This window comes from Rhinolophus sinicus, chromosome 1 (genome assembly GCF_057876585.1).
Source record: "Rhinolophus sinicus isolate RSI-liver-muscle chromosome 1, RSI-T2T, whole genome shotgun sequence".
Lineage (NCBI taxonomy): Eukaryota > Metazoa > Chordata > Mammalia > Chiroptera > Rhinolophidae > Rhinolophus > Rhinolophus sinicus.
The window spans coordinates 62,228,671-62,247,308 of record NC_142501.1 but is presented as its reverse complement, the minus strand read 5'-3'; the positions used below and the strand labels follow the sequence as shown (position 1 = coordinate 62,247,308).

Below are 18,638 nucleotides of genomic sequence, written 5' to 3'. Positions count from 1 at the left end.
AACAATGAATTTGTTTCTTTGGCAAATATAGGTATTTTTCATAAAAATAAATTTTTATGGTAACATGGGTTTTAGCATCACCTCAGATAATTTTTAACACAGTAAATAATGTAGAAATAATCCACATACACAAAAGTTCACCAATATTTGTTAAGAGTGCAAAGGAGTCCTATGACTAAAAAGTAAGAATTACTACTGTACTGTGTCCTCTAAAAGATTATCTTTAAACCAAGCTTAAATAAAGAAGACACAAATAAATAAGAGGGAAGCATTCTACATCAATCACATATCTCACCTCACAACTACCATATCTCTAACTTTTGACGTTGGAGGAACTAGGATATCTGAACTTTCCCATATTAATAAGTCCCAATATAACAAATTATAATACTGAGGAAATAATATCATATACATCTGAACAATTCACCTTTTCAAACACAATCCTAGAGCTGCCTTTGTGAAGAGAGGTTTTACTAGTGGGTTATCACACCCAATTGATGAGTGAAGCATAGAAGTACGCCTTTCTCTTCCTTGAAACAGCAATATTCAATCTTTACTGTGGCTGGTTGTGCTGTTTTCTCCCCCCTTTTTATGCCCCCCAAGTCAAGGAGACTAAGGTCAAAATATGGAGAATAATACAGAAGCAGTACAAGAAATAGGCACTGGCAGACTTGGAGAGGGGAAGAAATGAGAAATAAGAAAACAGTGTAGTAAGATGCTGTAGGGTTAAGAGCCTGGTTTGGGGGTCTAAAAGAATTACTTAACATCCCAGTTCTAAAGCTTATAAACTGTATAATCTCAGGCAAATTACATAAATGTCCTGAGTCTCATTTTTTCAGCTATAAAATAAAAATACAAATGCCTTCTTTATAGGGTCGTAGTGAAGTCTAAATGAATTAAGAGATCCAAAGCACTTTGCAGTGTCCAAAATATATGCACTCAATAACAGCAATTTCATCCAAAACTGAAATTACTAAGGAATAAAGTATCTGTATCTCTGAAAAAGTCACTAAATGAACTGCTCAATAATAGAACTGGTGGACAGAAACGAAGTGCCTTAGTCTGCTCGCGTTGCCATAAACAAACAAAACAAAAATAGTACAGACTGGGCGGCTTAGAAAACAGAAATTTATTTATCACAATTCTAGAAGCTTGAAGCCCAAGATCAGAGTGCCAGCATAGCTGGGTTCTGGTAAGAGCTCTCTTCCTGGTTTGCAGAGGGCTGCCCTATCCCTATCACATGGCAGAGAAAGAGCCAGCAAGCAAGCTCTCTAAGTGTCTCTTCTTATAAGGTCACTAACATCATCATGAGGGCCCTTCCTCATGACTTCATCTAAACTTAATTATCTCCCAAAGATTCCATCTCCAAATACCATCATATTGGGGGTTAGAGCTTCAACATATGAATTTCAACAATTTGGCAGCAAACTTTATAAAAATAAAAGATAAGTAAGTTGGTAATTCTTAGTTTGGAAACAGAAACAAAATGTAAATTCTGCATTTGTTATGATGAATATGTAGACATGCTGCATTACTGTGGAGAAGAAAAACTTGGTTTGCCGTGACTGACTATTGAATATAAAAAGGAAAAGGACAAATGTCTTCTCTTCCAATAGCATTATCGTAATTAGTGAAAACAACATTTTAAAGAGGGAAAGAGGAGAAGCTCTCCTAAGACAACTTTGATAATATTTAGGGAATAAGTAGGGAGGTGATATATATTTGGCCTAATAACTCTCTGTTTTGTTTGGTTTTGTTTTTAAATCTGGGCAAGTCTTAATTTCTCTTTCATTTTTTGAAGGAAAATTTTGCTAGATACAATATTCATGGTTGACAGCTTTTTCTTGCAGTACTTTGAATATATCACCCCAGTCCCTTCTGGCTGGCGAGGTTTCTGCTGAGAAACCTGATGATTATCTTTAAGAGCTCCCTTGTATATGAAGACTCATTTTTCTTTTGCTGCTTTAAAGACTCTGTTCCTCTGGCAGTTTGATTATAAAGTGTTTTCGAATAGGTCTCTTTGGATTAATCCTAATTGGAATTTCTTAAGTTTCATGAATTTGTGTATCTGTTTTCTTCTTCAAATTTGGGAAGTTTCAGTCATTACATCTTCAAATAGGCTCTCTGCCCCTTTTTCTCCTCATCTGCAACTCTCACAATGCATAGTGAAATTATAAGAAATATATATACTGATCTCTACCCCAAGTTCTTGACACAGAACCCCTTGTATATAGGAATGCTAGGAGTATCTTTTATTCTAATATTTGGTTGTTTACTCCAGTTCCTGACACAAATCTCCTAAAATCCTAGTAATTTCCTGAGTGATAGGAGTGTCTGACACTAAGTTCCTAAATCCCTTAGAATTATCTGGGTGATAGAAGCACCTTTTGAGGCAACTAATGAGGCAATTCTTGGTGGATGCTGGTTACCAGATAGGTAGGGGCTGGTTAACAGAAGGACCAAGCCATGATTAGAAGCTTGGTACTCTCAGGAACCCCCCCCCCCCCCATTCTCTGGAGAGGGCCTACCCCAACTTCACGGGGACAGAAATTTCTGCTCTCAGGACCCTTCCAGACTTCATCCTATGTATCTCTTCATCTGCTTCATAATTGGTGTCCCTTAAAATATCCTTTGTAATAAATTAGCAATACATGTTTCCTCCACTATCTCCAGTGAAGTGTTACTAAGAAAACTTTGTACACCAAAATGGTGTAAAGCAAATAGTATCTCCTGCTTTTTAATAGTTCATATTACCCATTTTGCTTTTTCAAAAGACATACATTAGTATAGTAATGACTCTTTTCATTAAAGCAAAAATTCTCTATAGATTCCTTTCAGTTAGTGAAAACAGTTACTAATGTAGGTCTCTCATAAAAGTGAAGTGGGACAATGCAAACTTTCAGAAAGTGGGGAGTACCTGTAATAAGTAAAATGTGTTCCTGGGTTCTGTGAAAAACTATCAAATTACTGAAACCAAGAAGAGTGTGGTGGGAATCTCCAATTTGTAACCAAGTTAAACAGATGTTGTGGGTTACTTGGGGACCCACTACTTACTGAACTGAAATGTAGGACACCCAGCTGTCAGAGAATTGGTCAGTGTGTGGAAAAAAATCCACACATCTGGTGTCAGAGGTATTTTGAGTGTAAGAGTAAAACACAGTGCTTATTTCCTAGATATGTATATATTGGTCTGCTTGACAATGTCCCATTAAGTTCCTTAGGGTTTCTTAATTCTTTTTCCTTTTTGCTCCTCTTAGTTGATAATTTCAAATGGCCCACCAATTCTTTCTACTGCTTGTAAGAGTCTGCTGTTGATCCCCTCTAGTGATTTTTCAATTCAGTTACTGCATTCTTCAGCTTCAGAATTTCTGTTTGATTCTTTAATATAGTTTCTATCACTTTGTTGATATTCTCATTTTGTTCAGACACCATTTTCCTGATTTCATGCAGTTGTCTGTGTTCTATTTGAACCCACTGATCATCTTTATGATGGTTATTTTCAATTCTTTGTCAGGTAACTAAATCGATTCCCTTTCTTTCAGGTCAGTTTCTGAAGATTTATTTTGTTCCTTTGATTAGGCCGTTTTCCTGTTTACTCGTATGCCTTGTTATTTTCTGTTAAAATTTGGGCATTTAAAAATATAGCCAACTCTGTTACTCCTTATGTATTAGTTTTTGTACAGTGAAATATTTTCACCAATCAACCTGCCTAGAAATTTTGGGGTTCTCTCAAACCTTTTCTGTTGGTGTGTTTCCTCTAGGCTTATGTGTATAATTTCCCAGCTGAAGAGGTTGGCCTATTTCTATTCAGGAGCTCCCCCTAGTATCTTTATGAAGTATTGCAGTCTCTGGTGCTATAGCAAGCCACGGGGGATTGCCTTTATTTTCAGCAGGCCCTCGGGCATCCAAGAGGGCTACCACCTTTCCGGTCAGTGTTCCAAGAGTTAGGTGAGACAAAAACCAATCCCTTGAGCAGTACCCCAAAAAGTTAGAATGTCATTGCACATTTCACCCTTCTCTCCTAGCTGAAGGAGAAGCCATAAACTGGGAATTTTCTCTTGATCATGCTGTGCTATGCCGTGCCAGGAGTGGGATAAGGTATGGCAGATAAGTGCAACAGGCTTTCCCACGCACTGTAATGAACCTCTTCTTGGCTTTGCACTTCCCTGGGGTGCCTTAATCTCTCAACTGGTTTCTGAATTCTCACAAACACAATCTGATCTGTATATTGTTAAATCAGTGTCTCCATGGAGGATGGAGGGCCTGGAGCTTCCACCATCTTGGTGATGTCACTCTGGGGATTTTTTTGTTTTTGTTTTTTTCAAAGTTTTTTTGTGGATTGAAACAGACTACAAATAAATACAATATAGAAAATATAATAGCTGACAGGTAAAAACTTTCCATCATTAGAGAAACTAAGCTACTTTTCATTTATTTTCAAAATGCCTACTGCCTTTCAAAATTTCTAAAAGTTAAAAAAGTCTTAGTTTTTTTAATTTAATATAATTATTGGAAATTGTATCAAATAGCTAACATGTTGCAGGGAACACTGTTCATAATTTTTACAAAGTTAATTCTTTTAAGAGAAAGATGGAGCTATGAACTATTGTAAGTTTATAAACTTATGTACCTAATGTTCATTTATATATTATTAATCCAGGCCAACAATTAACAGTATACCAAAAGACTCTTAAACCTTTGGCATCAAACCCTGATAGCTTACAGGGTCCCTAAACAGCAACACAAATAAGTTAATCTTATTTAATTTTCTATAGGTATTTCTAAACAATTCATTAAATACATCAATGTATATTATACATATACCTTGTGTGGCCAGAAATAATTATAATAAGTATATATAAAGATTATTTTTAATTGCATTTTGCATAAATGGATTTGGAATATTAAAAGAAAATTTGTAACAAATTATCATAAATATAGAAAAAACTTTATTTTAAAAAGCTCTCCATAGAATTTAGTATGAAAACTATCTTTGCTATCCTTTAGCTTGCAATGTTGCTTATCTCTAACGTTTAGTACATTGACTGCTCACAGTAGGTGATCAAACAACCAATTATTTTTGTTAATTAAAATTGAGGGCATATGTGCTACAAAATTATGCAATGATGAATTTAACATAAAATTAAAAAGAAATGTAATACACCATTTTCTTTGACAAATATTTGAATGTTTAAGAGTAAGCCATTATACTGATACAACTATGACAAGGTATCATAACATACTCTAAAACCATAAATTTATGCAAAATTGATACAATATTGGACCAGAAATCAAAATTAATTTCTAATCCTAGAATTCATCATATCTTTAACTTTTTTGCTTTAATCTGTTTTTTTTTTAAATTAAAGTTTATTGGGGTGACAATTGTTAGTAAAGTTACACAGATTTCAGGTGTACAATTCTGTATTACATCATCTATAAATCCCATTGTGTGTTCACTAATCTGTTAATATAAATGAAAGAGTATAAATGAAAACAGAATAAACTGAAGAAACCATAACTTTAATTTTCATCAAATTATAGATAATTAGCTAAGAAACTAAATTCCAAAGCCACAGAGCTTATGCTGCCTTCAGATAACAGGCTATGACTCTACTAAATGTACATTAAAGATACTATATAAACATAAGAAACATTCAAGAGAGAAAATAACGAACCTTTAGAGCAGGGGTGTCCAAACATTTTTCAACATTTTTTACCAAGGGCCATATGCAGTAAAATACACAAACAGTCGGGCCACTCACTCGAGGTGAAGTACGTATTGCCTCACCTGGTTTATTTAAGTAAACTAAATGTATTTTTGGAATTTGCTGCGGGCCAATTAAAAATGGATTGCGGGCTGCAGTTGGCCTGCAGGCCGCAGTTTGGACATCCCTGCTTTAGAGTATCTAGGAGAATATCTATAGGTACTCATAAAAAGAAAGTCTGATTAACTAAAGTGAAAAAGATAAATACTATAATACATCATCTTCTAAAAAGCACTGCCTGCCATTACACACACAAATATGTATGAAAATTAGCACTTACCAAAAGACTGTAAAATTGCTTAATCAGAACAGATACCACTCTCAGCAAACGCATGCAGATAGGAAAATATGGTTTTTCAACTGGTGCTGGAGAAGATGAAGTGCTGGAACCTTGTCTGAACTTTATATTTGGAGAAAAGAGCTTTATCACAAGAGGACATACTCTTTCTTTAAGGAGGAAACTAAATTCCTGGTGCTATTTGAAAAAATAAAAAAAAGAAGAAGAAAAAAAGAATTAACTTAGCTTGTACTTAATGCTTCTAAAACAGTCTCCCTAGTAAATAAAACTTCTTAATAATCAGTGTAAATAATTTGGCTTTATTATGTAAGCTTATATAGTTTATTATTTTACCATTCACAAACAATTCTGAAAGTAGTACTGCTCTTTGAGAGTGTAAGCTCAAAGTCTAATCAATATTTCACTAAGTTTTAAAGACAATCTAAATTTAAAAGAAACATTTAACGATTTTGGAATTAAGTGATGCTTATCGCTAGGAATTTTAATTTTAGTAAGACACTAACAATTAAAAACAAAGAACAGAAGAAAGAAAATAGATTATACAAATTCAAACAGATAAAGTATTTAAAAATAGGCAGCTGAGGAGAAAAAACTTTATTAATAAAGTATAAGATACAACTTACTGATTCTTTTTTGCAAAGAACAATTCCGTTCATGCATAGATTTATTAATTAACATAATATTTTGTCCTACTTAGGCTGCTTAAACAGAACACAACAAGCTAATAAAAAAAACAACAACACAGTAACAAACAAGTATAGTTTTTTAAAGTCTGGGAAACCTTGAAAAGAATTCTTAACCTCAGAGTATATTATGCAGAACTCCTTTATTTTATTTTATTTTATTTTATTTTATTTTATTTTATTTTATTTTATTTTTTATTAGTTTCAGGTGTACAAAACAATGCAACAGACATCTCACCCCTCACAAAGTGGTAACCCCCCTCCCCAATCTATTGCTCCTCAGACATCGTATGTGTCTATTACAATTCCTTTGACTCTATTCCCTATGCTGTACTCCATATCCCGTGACGATATATATATATATTTAATATATATATTAAATTATAGAGAAGAACTCCTTTAATCTGTTAATTCCCTGCCTGTATGAGCCAAAGTAGTCCCACTTTACTTACAATATAAGGCCCAGCTGACATTTAATGTCTAACCTCAAACATATATTTATTGTTATTTCAATCATCCAAATTTCATTGAGGCAGAGAACAAAGACACAATCATAAAAATCATCCAATCTAATACTTTAGTGTCACATAAACAGAGAAAAATAAGGCACAAAGAAGTTTACATGTTCAGAATCACAACAATTTTTAAATGTATCTTTAAAAAAATCAGATTTATTCAAGAAAAACAATTAGAGGGGAAATAAATGAGATTCATTAAAGAAAAAAATGCAGGAACATAAAAAGATAAAAATGAAAGTCTTGCATAATCTCACCTCTTGGAAATAAATTAGCTAGCCATTGTTATTTCCAAATATATATCCTTCCAGACGTTTATATTCATTTTAATGTACTTTTTAATTCTTTCCCCCCAAAATGGGATCTTAAGAATTTAGTGATTTGAAATTCTACTCTCTATCTAGTTAGTTTGTCTGCCAAAATTAAAGGCGCAGTTAAGTTCATTTTCATACTTCACTAAATAATTTTATGTACTGGTTAATTTATGAATGTTACAGACAATTCTTAGAAGTTTCATTTATTCACTTTTCCCCCCTCACTACTCAACTGATTACAGTTGGGCTGCCTCCACAATCATCTCGAACCACCTCAGCTCAACTCAAACTATTCTCAAGATATTCATCACGATCTCTGTGGCTAAAGCAAACATCGCCTTTTCAGTCTTCATTCATCTTACCAGATATCTTTGAAGCACTTGACATAACTGACTACTTGGTTTATGTGGAAGCTTTGTTTTTGTCTTTTATTGTGTACATTCCTGCCTTTCTTTCTGGCCTCATGTTCTTAAGTCTCTTTTATATTCTTACCTTTTTATGCCCAACCATTCAATGCTGAGATTTTTCAGAGCTTCAGAGTACCTGTCCCTCACTTCCTAGTCTATGCTATCACCATAGTTAATCTTATTCACTCCCATATCTTCAATAACCATAAGCCAGTGACATTTAAATTTATAAATTCAGCCCAAAACTGAACAAGATGTATAAATTCAACTAACGTTTTGTAATATCTCATTCTGAGGTATCCAAGTGTGTTCAAAACTAAATAATCTATCCTTTGTGATAAAAGTTCTGCCCATAGTGTATTCCATCTTAGCAAGCAGTTCACTGCTCAAGCCAGAAAGCTAGAAGTCATCTTTGATTCATAAAGTATAAAAAGCTATATAATTTGCTGATTTTATTTTGAAGAAGGCAAAAGACTGCCTTTTTCCTCACCTACTACATTTTATTGATTTATTCAGCAACTACTCGCTAACTGCTTAACATGTACCAGGAACTCTGCTAGGGAAAGGCGTTCAGGCTTAAGCTGAATTTTGTCCCTGCCCTTATAGAACTCATTTTCTAGAGACAGATCCCTTCTCAGGGTCACTGGTCTGGAATATTCTTTTCCTAGTCTACCTATTTCGGCCAACTAACTATACACTTCATCCTTCAGGTAAAAGCTTCACATGTTGAATTCCTTACCTACTCTCTACCAGGCTTGGTACCTATGTTACTTGTTTCCATAGCACTTTTTATACTTTTTCTTCACAGCACTCATTACATCTCACCATTCACTTAATATTTTTCTCCCAGTTGGATTTGCAAGTGCCATAAGGGCAAGAATTTTAATTGTCTACCATGTTTCCCTGAAACACGGTTTTATTTTACTATAAGACCTGGTATAATATTTTATTTATAGTTTTATTTTACTATAAGACCCAGGCTTTAATATAAAATAATATAATAATATAATATAATAATATAATTAATATAATATGATATGATATAATGATATGATATGATGTCATATAATATGATACAATATAATACCGGGTCTTACATAATACAAGGCCAGGTCTTATGTTAATTTTTGCTCCAAAAGACACATTAGAGCTGATTGTCCGACTAGTCTTATTTTGGGGGAAACACAGTACTTAACTTCTGTATCCTTGGCACAGAACACATAGACCAGCACATTGTAAGTGACTGGTAAATTTTGAGCAAATGATGAGTGAAACAAAAATATTTCTCTCTCAATGAAAACTTTATAGGAGTAAATTCTAGGATCTTACAAAGGATAATTCTTTTTTTCCTTGAACATTACAGCAAGAATAAAGTAGAATAAGAATTTTGTGGGGACAACAAATATGGAAACATTTTTTCAAATCTTTTCCTACAAAATCTGAAAACACAGTGCAAACTAGAAATTTCTAATTAAATTCATTTACCAATTCATTCATTCATTCATACACATATTTATCAAACACCTGCCATATGCCAGGCTCTATTATAGATACCTGTACAACAGTGACTAAATCCCTGCCTCATAGAGCTTACTTTCCTATAGAGGAAGAGAGAAAATTAACTAATGTACAAATACATATGTCAGGAGATAATATGTGTTATAAAAAAAAAATAAAGAGGGGTAAGAGAGATAAGGGTTTGATAAGTTGACCACTGAGCAGAGATCGCCAAATAAGAGAACAAGCTACCTAGGAGAAAAGCAAACCCAAGAAAGAGTAACTACAAAGGCCCTGAAGCAGGAATTTACTTGGGTCATTTAAGGAACAGCAAGACTGACAATGAGGCTAAAAAGTAACAGTAAGAGGAAGAGTGAAAAGAGAAAAGACCAAGAAATATTGGGGAGTAGATTATAAAAAGTTCCACAGGTCATAATTAGGACTTCATTTTTCACTCTGGGCAAAAAGGCCATCTACTAAAACACTTTTACAAAAGACTGAAAAGATCTGACTTGTTTTAAAAGACCATTCTGGATGTTGTGTGAGAAGCAACCATAATAGAATGGAGCAGGTATAGACGCAAAGAGACCAGTTGAGAGCTAATGCAGTAACTGAGGTAAGAAAGAGGTGATGGTGGATTAGATTTGGATGATTGTGGTAAAAGTCATATGAAGTAACTAGATCCTGTATATATCTTAAAGGTAATGGTTGGGATGTGGGTGTGAATGAAAAAGAGGGGACAAGGAATCTGGACCAAACTGAGTTCAAATCCCAACTCTATCACTTACAAACCATAAAACCTTAGACAAATTACCTAACCCTCTGAAAGCCTTAGCTTCTTCCTGTGTAAAGCAGGAATACCTGATACTTATCAGGCATTTGTGAAGAGATTCAATGAATGTATTATGAATATATTATATATGTAAGGAATTCTGCACATTCATAGCCTGTAGAAAGCAGTGAAAAAGTGGTAGCTGTATGGCTATCATTTAATACAAGACTGTTAGACAAGTTATATCTAAATACTACTTATTCTAGTATAACACAAGAAAGGGAATCACAAGGTAATATCGGTCACTATCAACATATTTGCATAATATATACCAAAAATTATGAACCACATAATAAAAATTTCAGTCCTAACTCCTGGGCTAAAGGATCTTCTACTATAGTGACATTTGATTCACACATTTTGCAGGTAAGCACTAAGGACGAAACAGATGACTTAGAGAAGCATGGTAGGGAAAGAAGCTAGATTAGTAGTTAAAAGATCTAAATTTTAGTTCAAGATCTGCTAGGAACCCTATGTAAATCACTGAATCAAATTTGGACTTTAGCTTCTAACAAGTAAAATGAAAAGTTTGAATTCTGTCTTACTGTTTCTCCTATTAGCTTTCTGTTTTGAAATATTTTTATTGTACATTAAATTTATTTAGCATTGATGATTTCTTTTTTCCATTTAAATTATCTACAAGCACATAGCTACACATAATCAAGTAAAAATCAGTAACAGTTTCTTTTGGTTTTAAATATTATAAAAACAGCTCACACATCACACTCCCTCATACACCCATCGATTGAGAAATGCCTGACTAGACAGTCTCTAGAGATTCCTTCTAATGTTAAAATTTCAAGATGTGAGGGCACTACAAAAACGTAAGATAACACTAAATTATATGTCTAAAATCTAAGAATAATTGTTTGTGTATTTGAATGTGGGAAAGAATACATGTTACTTTCTTGAAAAATATCTGTGAAAAAATTAAAGACTAATTTTGTTGCAAGATACTAATGACTTACTTGTAAAAAGACTTGTGGAAAATCATTCAGGACTGACTCAAGTAATTCGAGGCCAAATGTTCGAGTCATTTCTGTCATGCCTACTAGCCAGTAAGGGGCATCAGCATTAACCAACTGACAAAGGTCCTGTAAAAATAAGTCAAACAAATAAGACATTCACATGCTGGAATGAAAGATGTTTTTCAAAATTCATAGTTCATAAAATGTTGTAAAACTACCTCTTCTTAAACAGTAGTTTATACCCTTTAAAAACTAAGCATTGGTACTTCAAATTTTGACAAATTATATACTTGATTATGTAAGTAAACTTTTAATGAATCATACAACTATTAACAATAGAGTGCACAGATAAATGGTTAATCTACCATTCTTTTAATGAAAACCCACTTAAAACCTTTTAATCAAAATTAATAAAACATTCAGTACAGATAAATTTTACTTTACTTGAAAGATTTATTCATGACAAGTAATATAAAAATCAGGTATTTGTATATCAAACTATATTGAGTAGACCAGAGATTTATTACTTAAATTTTCCTGTTAAAGAAATTATTTTATATGACTACTCATCTCTAATTTACCTATTTTTTAGTTCTGGGTTTAATTCATTTTATTTCCTTAAAGTGAAACATAACATTTTATGTATCACATTTGTGAATTAGCTAGATGATCTTAATGTTTTAGAACTCTTGAAATACTACTTCTGACACTTTAAAATTTGACAATTTAAAAAACTGACACTTTAAAAAAATTAAATCATACATATAAAATTCCAAAATCAACAATTCACACCAAATTATATTCTACAAAAAGTATTTGTATCAACTGAAATACCTGGAAAAGCATATATGCATCTTTAGCACAAGGTTTAAGGGTACTGACAGATCTTCTGTTACTGTTTGCTTGGACCAGTACTGGTTGTTCTATAATATCTGCAATCAAAATAAGATGGGGTTTAGGAGTTCATAATGACCTTTACTAAATCAAATATTGCACACTATATAAAAGGTATGTTTAAAATATATACTTGCTTGCTTATAGAATTATGAACTTTGATTATTAGTTCAGAACTGTAACTCCAAAATGAAAAAAAAAAATTGGGAATCTATTTTTATACAAAATGCCATAAAAATCACAGTTCAATATCTTACATTCATTTTAATAAGTTCACTATTTTTACCCATCTATTTGATTTTCCCAGTCTCTCTCATTTTCTAGCCCCTTTATTTTATGGATTTGAAATTCACATGATCTTTGAATGTGCCTTTAAATATCAAACAAACATAAAAGTTTACCACATGGTTAATTCCTGTATCATCTTACCATCTTCAAGAGAATTAACTGCTTGATCTACTAAAATTACTGTCAGTTATAGGTACTGACCAGCTAGCTAAGAGTCAGCTGTTATGGTGCTTCCCAACTCGGCATTTCTTTGAATACTAATAAAATACTGTTCACTGTAAATTATGACAGCTTATTTGGAATAAATGTTGAATTAATGACTACTTGAAAAGAAAGAGATTCTAAGTATGGTCTACCTTATTAGAGAGTATCAAATAAAATATTAGTGTTAAGAAATACACTGCTAAAACTATCAATCCAGGAATTATGTTGAGGTTATGAATATATTAAGACATTTGAAATGGAGAACCATCTTGTTTTATCCTATGTTTAATTCCTTAATATTTCAAACTGCTAGAATTCCATCTGCATTTCCCTGTAGGAAAAATGCATGAAAATCAATAAACCAAAGTCAACGTAAATATTCTAATAAACCAACAGAGTCATAATGCCTAAAACTGAACGTGAAAAATCTGACCAACGGTTAATTTGAGGAAATGTGAAGTAATTATTAGAGTAGGCAGCATTACCATTTCTTACTAGTATTGCCATTTTTACCAGTGTTACCAAAGAACATCAAATAAAATGAAAGACTGCATAATATCAAGAGTTTAAGGGAAAAAACTATATAAAGAGAAAGATAATTTAATCTTTTGTTTCTTGACTACATAAAGCAGAAAGGTTGCTCATGATGGCAGCACCTTATGATCTTTTCAACTATCCATGAAAAAAAAAATTACTTTATATCCAATAAAGGATAATAGATGAAAAATACATAATTTCTATAGTTAAGGTTATCAAATTATAAAAATTGTAACAAACAATATCTGCCAGCTCTCTGAAAGGACATGTTTCTAAGTTTTTAGGAAATTTCTTAAATCACAAGAAAAGATGTCAAAAATCACAATAAAGGTATAGGATAACATTAATCTTTACATTATATAAATATTCTTAACACATGTTAATACGCAGAGACAAAAATTCACATGAGGGAAACCCACTTTTGGGAATTTGCACTAAAGAAGTACTTCAAATGGAAAAAGTACATGTAGGAAGCCACTCAAAACAATACTAAAATATTGAACACAATATAAGTACACAATAGGAGACTTGTTCATTAGCTTATAGAATAGAAACAAAATATAATGCAACCATTAAAATTACAAAAACGAAAAACAAAAAAATGAAAGAGTAACATGAAAAAAATGTATAAATGTAATGTTCAGCCAAAAATACATATAATGCAATATTTTGTATAAAATGTGAAAATATCATTTGTAATATGAAATTATGCATCTATTAGAAATAAATATGGATACTAAAGAGTCAACTTCTTGGGGTGATAAAAATGTGGGGTATTTATTTTTTGAATTGTCATCAATATAATAATGTTGCTAAATATATTTTTCAAAGTATTCTCATTTTTAGATAGCCTAAGTTCACAGGAAAGAGGTTGAAAATAAAAGGGGAATCATGGATATAAAGAACCACCCACTGTCAAAAGGAAACTACTTTCATCACTTTACCTCTGTGTCGTTCATCTTCAGCAACCATCCTCTCAAAAACAACAGTAACAACTTGTCTCACTGTAGCAGCAGCTGTATTATTTGTAATATTATCTTTTGTAAAATGTAGTCGAAAACAAAGAACAATTGCCTAAAAAAAATTTTCATTTAGTGTGAAATAAGATTGCAGAACATGACTTTTATTTTTAATTTATCTGATGTAACCCACAATGCAATCATTTAAGTTTGGCTGTCTCAGTAACGTATACTAAAAGTCCTACCCTTTTATACACTAAAACTACAAATATCCTTGTATTTTGAAATAATTCAAGCTCTCAGTAAATATATAGCCACATAGATTAGGTAAGGTAATGTGAAATACACCTTTACAATTAGGTACTTTTTATATAATAATATGCTGTGTTTTTATTATTCCAGAATGTCTTGCTTTGCAAATAATAAGGACTCAAAGTTTGTTATGTCACTAAATCATCTGGAGAAATACTATATAAACCTGCTAAGTATATAAATAAGTAAAAATATAATTTGTTTAAACATAATTTTTTTTTCTTTTTTTTTAAACTTTTATTTATTTTAAGTGTGTTTTTCCAGGACCCATCAGCTCAAGTAGTTGTTTCAATCTAGTTGTGGAGGGCGCAGCTCACAGTGGCCCATGTGGGGATTGAACCGACAACCCTGGTGTTACAAGCATCGTGCTCTAACCAACTGAGCTAACCGGCTGCCCCTAAAATATAATTTTTAAAAGGAGTCATTTTTAAAATCAACTTTATTACACACACACACACTTTATATATATTCTACTTTATAAGCCATCCATCCATGAAGGCATGCAAATTATATTAGAATTATTAGTAAAAGTCCTTAAACAATAAACTATTAATTAAAGACTGTTCTTTATATTACTCTCTGTACTTTCTGTTTTTTAGAAATATTTCATAATTTTAAAAAACTTTTTAAAAAATGAAATAAATAATTGAACAGCTGTTATATATTCCAAAGAGGGTGGGAGTAGTAAGAAATGAGAAATACATATCATACATACAGCCTTATCTAGTATAAATGCCAAAAGGACACTTCTCTAGCTATGTAAAGGACAGGTTTAAATCATCTGGCTTAGGTGTCATATACATGTAAAATTATTTTTAAAAGCGGATAATGGAGAGCTACAGAGGGAATACCCAAGGCAATTGTGGAGAACACCGATATCTCAAAACACATTTTTCTCTCTCACTCTCTTCCTCTATTCTTACTCCTCTGCTACTTGTCTTTTTCCATTTCCTACTCATAACTAAGGCTGTGAGCTATACCCAGAAGGATTTGGTTAATCACGCTAACCTGATTTCAACTCTAATCTAGGAAAAATAAGGCACCGTACAAGGTCCACTACTATCACAATAGTTACAGGGAAGTTGCTTTAGGTTCTACCAGTACCAGGCTTTTCTCTTTCAGCCAGCTTATTCTAAGCACTTACACACTTTGTCAAATAGGTTTCCTACCTTAGAGAGTGCCTCGTCATGAACTACTGTATTGGTTGTTAAAAGAACAAGAACTGTTTGAAGTAGCTTAAGTTCTTCAAGACTATTTTCCATTAGCTGCCAAAGCATGTTAATTATATTTCCAGCTGCAGTCTGTAAAATAATTATTTTAATTATTGTCAACAAATAAAACATAGGTGTTTAAGTCCCTAAATAAGAAACTGTATACAATTATTACCTTACCTGGAGAAAATTTCTTGATCACAGTAAGACTCTTGTTTTTAGATATATAGTTTCAAACACATGTCTCTCAACCAATTTGAGACTTAACAATCAATCAATTTTCTTCTCAAAAAAATCATTTCTTTAAAATGTAATATACCATTTGAATACTTTCAAATAGCAGCATACAGTTCTGAAATACCTAGTCAAAATCAAAGCTCATGTCTACAATAATACGGGTATCTTTCATTTGGACACTGATGAATATGGACATACATAAACCATGAATCTGCTGTTTCTCATATATAATTCCATCTACAATATGTTATAAAAAAACAAAATACAACTTAAATTAACAACACATCTATAAACTCAAATCTGACATTGTTTAGAATGTTATACTAAAGGCAAAGGAATTTACCACTTCTATTAAAGTAACTTATGGAGTACAAAGCTAAGGTTAACACCATTACATTTGAAAAAAGGATGCAGATTCATAGTGATGAAATGTTTTTCCTTGTTTTAATATTGTAAGATTAGACACGAACAATACACTTAAGTTAATGAACAACAAATTATCACTTCAGATAATCTAGGAAACAGTCATGATTTTTCCCTCCTACCTTTTAAAAACATATTATGACTTATAGTCTCTTCAGTGAATTAACTATTTGCTGGGTTCTCAAAATTATTATCTATATTACTGAACAGTGACTACTTAAATTATAAAAGACTTGACAAAATGCACTTCATCTTTATTCTTATTTACAAGTGTTTAATAATGAGATAATATGTTAATCTTTTAAAATTAAGCCATGTCTTTCAAGAACATTGCTAATCATAAAACTTTTACATTAAATATCAGGTACGTTTCATTCTCCCCTTATGAAAACTCCTGATTTGATTCTTAGGTACACAGTTCAGATAAAATCTTCACATTACCTCAGACACAACTTCATGTGACATGAGTCTCTGAATGGCAGCCAAACAGAGCTGAGTAATCTTCGGTTCCTTGGTTCCACAACCCATTAGAAAAGGCTGAACAACCTCCGAGCTGTTTTCTTTCAATGCTTTATTTAGAACACATAAAAATAAAGTATTAAATCTAATTAATAAATAGCAACACATTTTTATATCATCAGAACCAGTAATGACAATTTAATAAAAGCTACTTTATATAAAATAAACTCCAACTTACAATCAAGCATAAGAGTTAAAATACTTCAAATAAATGCTACAGACTCTATCTAAACTGCTGCTTAACTACTGCTTTGCCTTGCCTTTTTCCTGACACTCTATCCTTTGGTTCTTCTATAAACTCTTTAACGTCAACTTCTCAGAAGTTCCATCCTGCCTCAGAGAAGCATGCTATTTCTTCAATAGTGCAGAAGGGAAAATGTGAATAAGAATTCATATTCTAGAGCAGAAAAAGTAATTTAAAATAGTGTACACATCACCCCCACCCCACTTGTGAACGTTCAGAAACTCCTTATAAGTTTATTACATGCTCTGAATTTACATAGCCATAATTTCTTCTTCAAGAAATAAACTCATTACAAACAATAACATTACTCCTCTTAATACTTAAGCATTACTTTAAATTAATTGGATACACATACTGTAATTCCAAATCTTAATTTTACTCCTTCTCCCAAACCAATTCTTTCAGAAGTTTTAAAGAGGCAAAAAAATGTAAAAGGTTAGAAAATGCACAAACTGAGTTATATATAACTGACAAAATGAAATTAAATCAATACACCCTGAACGCCTACACAAAAATGGATAAGACCGGTCTGTCATCCTTGAGAAATTTAATAAAAACGTGGAATTCTGACTGAAGAGCACATTAAACTTATGTGTTTGGTATATGCTTTCACAGGTACTATACGTCCATCAACTATTTTTTGAGGTTAAAAACTCATAATAAAGACCTACAAATCTGAGTTTTAACTTGTTTTTCAAAGGAAATTATGAGAAGGCACCCAGAATCACCATTAAAAGTATAAAACCAATGTTAACATTAATTTTATCATTTAAATCTCCACCTTTCTGCTCCCCAAGTTCCCTTTACTTTGGGAAATAAAGACTACAATTTCCTCCGGCATGCCCTGCAAAGTCCCTCAGTACACCAGCATAAATTAGTGAGTTAGCATAGCTAAGAGATGGCAAAGAATGGGTTCCCAAAGGGCTCCCTTGCCTTATTTCCTTGCTTTCTTGTGCATAAACGCTTTGATTTAAACCCAGAGACATAAATTTTCTACAACAATGTTTTAAAACACCTATATGAATGACTAAAAGATGACAATAAAACTCCAAAAATACTATTCTGAAGTAGTAAATATCCTGTCGTACCAATCCTGCCAGAGTGCGGCTACCCCTAACTCTGCTAAACGTTTCTAATTATTACATGTTCAGGTAAATAAAAGATTTCAATAGTAACAAGTTGCTATTGAAATTTTTATGATGCTAATATGCATTTCTCATTTGAGAATCACAATAATCATATACAGTTTATAGGGCATGATTTGGCCCAAGTGACAAGTAGGTGGTACAGACAAAATTTGAAAATACAAAAAAACATATACACATTTTAAGATAACATCACTTTAAATATGTATACATTTTTTTGGCACCCCTGGTATGTCTTCAAATCTGATTCACTCTTCTTCCCATAACTTTTTAAGTACACAGCACTTGATACAAACAGAAGTAAAAAGAGATACAAGTATTTAAGAGGAAGCAATGATCTGCACTTTAAAGTCTGCCTGAAATCTTCAGATAAATGAAGGAAA

General features: G+C 32.3%; 1 protein-coding gene across 4 annotated transcripts in view; it reads right to left on the bottom strand.

The window, feature by feature from the left end:
- Window positions 1-18,638, bottom strand: part of MON2 (MON2 regulator of endosome-to-Golgi trafficking) — a 101,505-nt gene that overhangs the window by 63,663 nt on the left and 19,204 nt on the right. For all 4 annotated transcript variants that reach the window (XM_074325464.2, XM_019732421.3, XM_019732423.3 and 1 more), the window contains 6 exons: window positions 16,789-16,916; window positions 15,646-15,777; window positions 14,150-14,279; window positions 12,117-12,214; window positions 11,283-11,408; window positions 6,049-6,243 (listed from right to left, as the gene is read on the bottom strand). In XM_074325464.2, coding sequence (XP_074181565.2) covers window positions 6,049-6,243; window positions 11,283-11,408; window positions 12,117-12,214; window positions 14,150-14,279; window positions 15,646-15,777; window positions 16,789-16,875 — 768 coding nt within the window. In that variant the 5' untranslated portion in view covers window positions 16,876-16,916. The remainder of the gene's footprint in view (window positions 1-6,048; window positions 6,244-11,282; window positions 11,409-12,116; window positions 12,215-14,149; window positions 14,280-15,645; window positions 15,778-16,788; window positions 16,917-18,638) is intronic.